The sequence below is a fragment of the Elephantulus edwardii genome, unplaced genomic scaffold (assembly GCF_000299155.1).
Source record: "Elephantulus edwardii isolate Elephantulus edwardi_28Jun2011 unplaced genomic scaffold, EleEdw1.0 scaffold00315, whole genome shotgun sequence".
Classification (NCBI taxonomy): domain Eukaryota; kingdom Metazoa; phylum Chordata; class Mammalia; order Macroscelidea; family Macroscelididae; genus Elephantulus; species Elephantulus edwardii.
This window is the reverse complement of record NW_006400065.1, coordinates 705930-711387: the sequence shown is the minus strand read 5'-3', so window position 1 is coordinate 711387 and position 5458 is coordinate 705930. Positions and strand designations below refer to the sequence as shown.

At 52.5% G+C, this 5458-nt stretch overlaps 1 protein-coding gene across 1 annotated transcript; it reads right to left on the bottom strand.

The window, feature by feature from the left end:
• Positions 1 to 2197: 2197 nt before the first annotated feature.
• Positions 2198 to 4895, bottom strand: APOC4 (apolipoprotein C-IV). Its single transcript, XM_006901262.1, has 3 exons — positions 4820 to 4895; positions 2644 to 2776; positions 2198 to 2351 (listed from the first exon to the last, which is right to left on the bottom strand). Exons 1-3 carry the CDS (start codon positions 4893 to 4895, stop codon positions 2198 to 2200), a joined length of 363 nt encoding a protein of 120 aa, XP_006901324.1.
• Between the last annotated feature and the right edge of the window lie 563 nt (positions 4896 to 5458).

The window sequence follows — 5458 nt, the reverse complement described above, 5'->3', positions numbered from 1 at the left end:
ATTGACGCCTTTGAGCTGTGGTGCTGGAGAAGAGTACTGAATATACCATGGACTGCTAGGAGAACAAACAAGTTTCTCCTTGAGAGGGTGAAGCCAGGCTGCTCCTTGGAGGTAAGGATTCTGAAGCTTCATCTGACCTAATTTGGACATGTTGCAAGGAGGGACTAGCCCTTGGAGAGGGACGTCATGCTTGGGAGGGTGGAGGGACAGTGCAGGAGAGGAAGACCTTCGATGAGATGGATTGATTCAGTTACTGGGGTAATGGGGATAGGTGTGTCAGAGACAATAAGATTTGCACAGGATAGGCCAGGGTTTAGGGCTGTTGTACATAGGGTTGCTATGTTGTAGGTGACTGAATGGCACACAACCACAACAACGTGAAATTCTTAGGATTGAACAAGCCTAATGAGGCCACGCAAGAAAGTCCTGGCAATGTGATTCCATGAGGACCAAGCTGTTCTACCATAGCAGAGTGCACGGGGCCACTGTGTGTCAGAATCAACTCCACTGCATCACGTGTTACGTGTCAAGGAATGTTCTGGACCCAGCAGCCTTACAGAGGTGACAGGAGAGAGAAACAAGAACCCTATTGAACCAGGAAAACAAACACACAAGATACTGCCACATGTCACACAGCTGACACGTGGGGAGGGTGCCGATGTCATCCAGAGAAGTCCCAAAACAAGGGCAATGTTTTTGGAAGAGCCCCGCGATGCCTTAGGAACCAGTGCTTATGTCAGATCACGTGCTTCTGCCGTGAAGGGCGTTTCCACTTGCGTCACTCACGCTGTCGAGTCAATTCTGACGCTAGTGACCCGTCGGGCAGAGTAGAACTGCTCATAGGGTTTCCAGGGCTACGATCCTGATGGCAGCCTGACTGCCTCGGCTTTCTCCCATTTTGCAGCTGGTGGATTCAAACCATCAACCTATCTGCTTATAGCCAAGAGATGAACCACTGCATTACCAGGGCTCCTTTGTAACTCCAGCTCTGTCATTCTGTGCCATCCCCAAGCAGCGTTCTCACCCACACCCAGATTTGAGGGATGAGGAAGCAGAGAGTCCAGGATTCTAAATTCTGTTGTGATAAAACCAAACTGCACTTACTGGGGTCCGGCCGGTTCTGACTCCTCACGGCCCCCGTAGGACAGAGCGGGCGCTGCCCTGGCGGGTTTCCCAGGAAGCAGGTGGTCTTACCTTGGAGCAGTTGCTGGGTTCGAAATAAGCTGCCCAAGACTTAATCCACAGGTCACCTGGGGTCCTTTTGGTGGTGGTAGTTCTTGCCATTTCTGGCTTACTGAGGAGACTTCCCGTCCTTCTAATACAGAGCAGCTGGTGGATTCGAGCTGCCTGCCTTTGGGATTGCAGTGCAGCCTCTTACCACCAGGCCGTCAGAGCTCCCTATGGTAGTGTGGAATGGCTAACAATCTTGGCTCCTAACCAGAACACTGATGGTTCAAATCCACTGAGTGGTGCCTTGGAAGAAAGGCCTGGTGATCTACTTGAGAAAAACCTAAATGGTGCACAGTTCTATTCTCACACATGCGTGAATTCACCGTGAGTTGGGGGACCCTCCCCACTGACTCCCTCTCCCCCACACCTCCATCCCAACCCCTCTTACCAGACTCTGGCCAGTTGTCCTTACCAGCGTCCAGCAGGCAGAAGACAGCTTTATACTGACCCAGAACCACCTCCCCAGCAAGGTCACCACCTCTATTTCCAGCCCAGGACAAAGTCCACGCCAACAGGAAGGCCGAGAGGCCAAAAGGACAGGGACGTCCTCGGGGTCAGACACATGAAGTCCCCACGCTGACAAATCATCCCTGAGTGAGATGGAGTTGGTGGAGGCTGTAGGGGGAGGTTTTAGGGGCTCTGGCTGCGAAGTGGGGGCCCAGATTGTGAGTGGCTATGCAGATAAACTGGTCCCTCATCTGCTCCCCAATCTTTATTCTATACTGAGGAGCCACTAAGTCCCCAAAAGTGTCAGGTCTCAGAATCTGAAGGCCTCCCTGACACCTCTCAAAGCCACCACTGTCTCTCTCCAACTGGGTGACACTTGTATTCAGTGCAGAGATGGGTGAGGGGTTATCGTTGGCCCCGTGGGGGGAGATATGAGAACAGGACACAGAGATAAGCTTTTCTTTATTGTGGATGTGACTGGGGGAGGCAGGAGGGCAGGGGTCAAACCCTGCTTTATGCTTCAGTCTCTGCAGATCAGCCGCGGGCACAGGCTGTGGGCCTTTTCCAGGAGCGCGTCCTTGGAGCTGTGGAGCCAGGTCTGGGTGCGGGTGCCCAGATCCTTCAGGTGGTCCTCATAGTAGGTCTGCATGAAGCCCTGGAGGGCCCCCGGTTTCCTGCAGAGAGGGGGGCCTCGCCAGCCAAGATCCCAGCAGTCCCCCCAAAGCCTTCCTGTTCACTACCTTCCCAATCTGACAATACCTCTTTGCTTCCTCTTAGATTCCACTTTCTCCTCAGACCCAGGAGTCCAGGCCCCCAGCCCCTCTTCCTTTAACTCAGGAGTCCAGACCCCCAGCCCCTCCTCCCTCAGACCCAGGAGTCTAAGCCCCCACCCCCTTCCTCTGTCAGACCCAGTTCTCAGGAATTGGGGACCCCAGCCCCTCCACCTCAGCTGAGGTGTGGCCTCACCAGAACTGCTGCCACTTGTCCTTGGTCCTGGTCACCAGGTCATTCATTTTGCCCCGCATCATGTTCCAGCGGCTCCACACCTGACTGGGGGGCTGGGGGCTGGGTGACCCCATAGACCCTTCATCCTGGCACACTGGGTGGAAGCAGAGGGCAATGTGGGTGTGCTGGGCCTCAGAGCTTTGCTGCTGCTGACCTCCCTCGCTGGTCCCCTCAGCACCACACACGTTCAACCATTTCTCATCCCTTATTCTGTGCCTGTGACAGTCTGTCACCCCTCTGTCTTCCTAGCGAGTCCTCCCTCCCACTGTAGCCCAGCTCCTGTCACCTCCTGATCTTACTGTCAGCGTCTCCCTGCCCCTCAGTTCTGGTGAACCCCGATACTCTGCACTGATTCTTCAGGCCATTGCGGGGGAACTGCTCTGTGTTCTTTGCCTTCGAGTAGAATCGGACTCACAAGAGACCCTGTGTGTCCAAAGCAGGGGGCCTCCCGGGGCTGCCCGGGCCATCACCTTCCGGAAGTGTATATCATCAGTCCTTTCTTCCGCGGCATCGCTGAGTGGGTTCAAACTCCCAACTTTTTGGCTCATAGTCAAGCGCTTAACCTTTTGCACCACCCAGGTTGTCCACTTGCAGGATGGGGAAACAGAAGCCCCTTCACTGATGACTTTGAGAATGAGGCATTGATGAACTCTGGTGACGTGATCCATAACGATTTGCACCGCTAATCCAAAGGAGGCCTCTCTCTGGTGGTTCGAATCCACCAGCGGCTCTGAAGGAGGCAGCTGAGCCAGCCATCTCCTCCTGTGGGATTTACGGGCTCCGGAAACTCACCAGAGCGTGAGCAATGAGTGACTGAGTGACAGACGAGACATCCAGGATAATAACTACAGCAGTGTAAGGTGACAGGCTTAGAGCTGACATTTACAGGGTCACTGGGAGGTGTACTGGACTCGATGGCACCTAACAACAAGAAGGCATATCCTAGAAGGGAGCCTTGGCGGTGTAATTTGTTTCCAGACTGGGCTGCCAACAGAAGGGTTGGGGGCTCAAATCCACCAGTCACTCCAAGGGAGGCAGATGGGACTGTCTCCTGTGAAGACTTGGAGCTGCAGATGGAAGATTGCTGGGAGTCAGAATTGACTTGCTGTCAATGTTTAAAGGAGCCTGGACAGCGCAGTGATTAAGTGCATGGCTGCTGACCGAAAGGTCAGCGGTTTGAAGCCCCCAGCTACTCTGCTTGAGACAGTCTCTGAAGACACACCCGAGGGCCCCAGGGGACAGTTCCGCTCTGTCCTCTAGGGTCACTTTGAGCCCGAATTGACTGGACAGCAAGGATTTAGTCTAGATTTGGACATATATTAAATGACATTTCCATAAAGAGTAAAATTGCTAACTTGAAACATGATGTTTGACGCACCCTGCATTTAAGCATTCTCCCTTTATATCTGTGAAAAAGACAAACACAGTCACGAACATGTGTGCAAATACAGATACTGATCCGGAGACACAGACAAATACTGAAATGCGTTGCATGCATACGGCCCTCAGACACACGTGTGTGCTCACGGACACATGCACACAGTGCAGTCACACACAACTGCTTGTCACGCAAATACCCAAATACACCAGTCCCAGGTGCACACAGCTTGGCAGCAGGAGTGGCATCCACCCCTGAAATAGCTTGCCTCCGGAAACTCTCTGAACCTGGAGAAACGCTGAAAGTTATACAAGGGTTCAGGTCTTTCTCTCACAGGGTTGCTATGAGCTGTCTACGACTCGATGGCACTTAATAACAACAACAACAACAACAGCAACAGAAACAACAACAACAGCAACAACAACAACAACAGGTGCGTATGTCACGTACAGCTAGCTATTGGCATGCGTGCGCTCACAGAATACAACCACACATGCAGTACCCCCCCACATTTTTCTCCTTGCGCCCACACATATGTACACCTAATTATGACTTTATGACTTTTATCCTATCAGCCCCAGGTTCATACATACACTTCTGTCTGTCTGTCTGTCTGTCTGTCTCTCTTACACACACACACACACGTCCACAAAACACACAGGCTCTGTAGCCACATATCTGCAAACACACACACTAAGGCACTCAGATTCATCCCCCATCTGCTCCAGGACCCCCACATTCTTTCCCACTTTTCCTCACCCACTTCACAGGCCAGGACCAGGACACAGATGCAGAGAGAGGGCAGGATTCTGGACTTGCATCCAGGGAGCGCCATTTCTGGGGGCCCCTCTGTCCCTCTGTGCTCAGCTCTGCCTGCTTGGGGAGGGAGAGGGTGCTCTGAGCCAGGCCCTCTTCTAGCCACCTGCCTACGCCTCTTGGCACTGACTTCGGTGACAGGGACAGTTAGAGGTCTCTGCTGCACCCTCTCCTGTGACCTCCCTCCTCCCCCGCTCCCTGGCCCTTCCAGCTACAACACTGATAAGCTGTTCAGGTTCAAATCCTGCCTCGCCCTCATGTGACAGCCTCTCTGTTTGGGCCTTAGTTTCCTCTTCTGTAGAATGGGGCCTCAACCCCTACTTGAGGATGTTGATTGAATGACATGAAGTAAGAAAAATAGTTTTTGTATGTGTGTATAGATAAATGGAGATTTTCTTCCTTCCTTCCTTCCTTCCTTCCTTCCTTCCTTCCTTTCTCTCTCTCCCTCCCTCCCTCCCTTCCTCTCCTTCCTTTTCTTTCTTTCTTTCTCCATACTGACTCAATCTGAATGCTGAACAAGTCATTTGAGAAGCTGCATTCTATTAGAAAAATGTACCATAAGGATAAGATTCATCAACAACC

Coding starts and splice junctions, on each gene's coding strand:
- APOC4 (XM_006901262.1), bottom strand. CDS start 4,895: ATGGCGCTCCCTGGATGCAAGTCCAGAATCCTGCCCTCTCTCTGCATC. Junction 2,777..4,819: donor GGTCCTGGCCTGTGAAGTGG/GTGAGGAAAAGT, acceptor GCTTCCACCCAG/TGTGCCAGGATGAAGGGTCT. Junction 2,352..2,643: donor GACAAGTGGCAGCAGTTCTG/GTGAGGCCACAC, acceptor CCCTCTCTGCAG/GAAACCGGGGGCCCTCCAGG.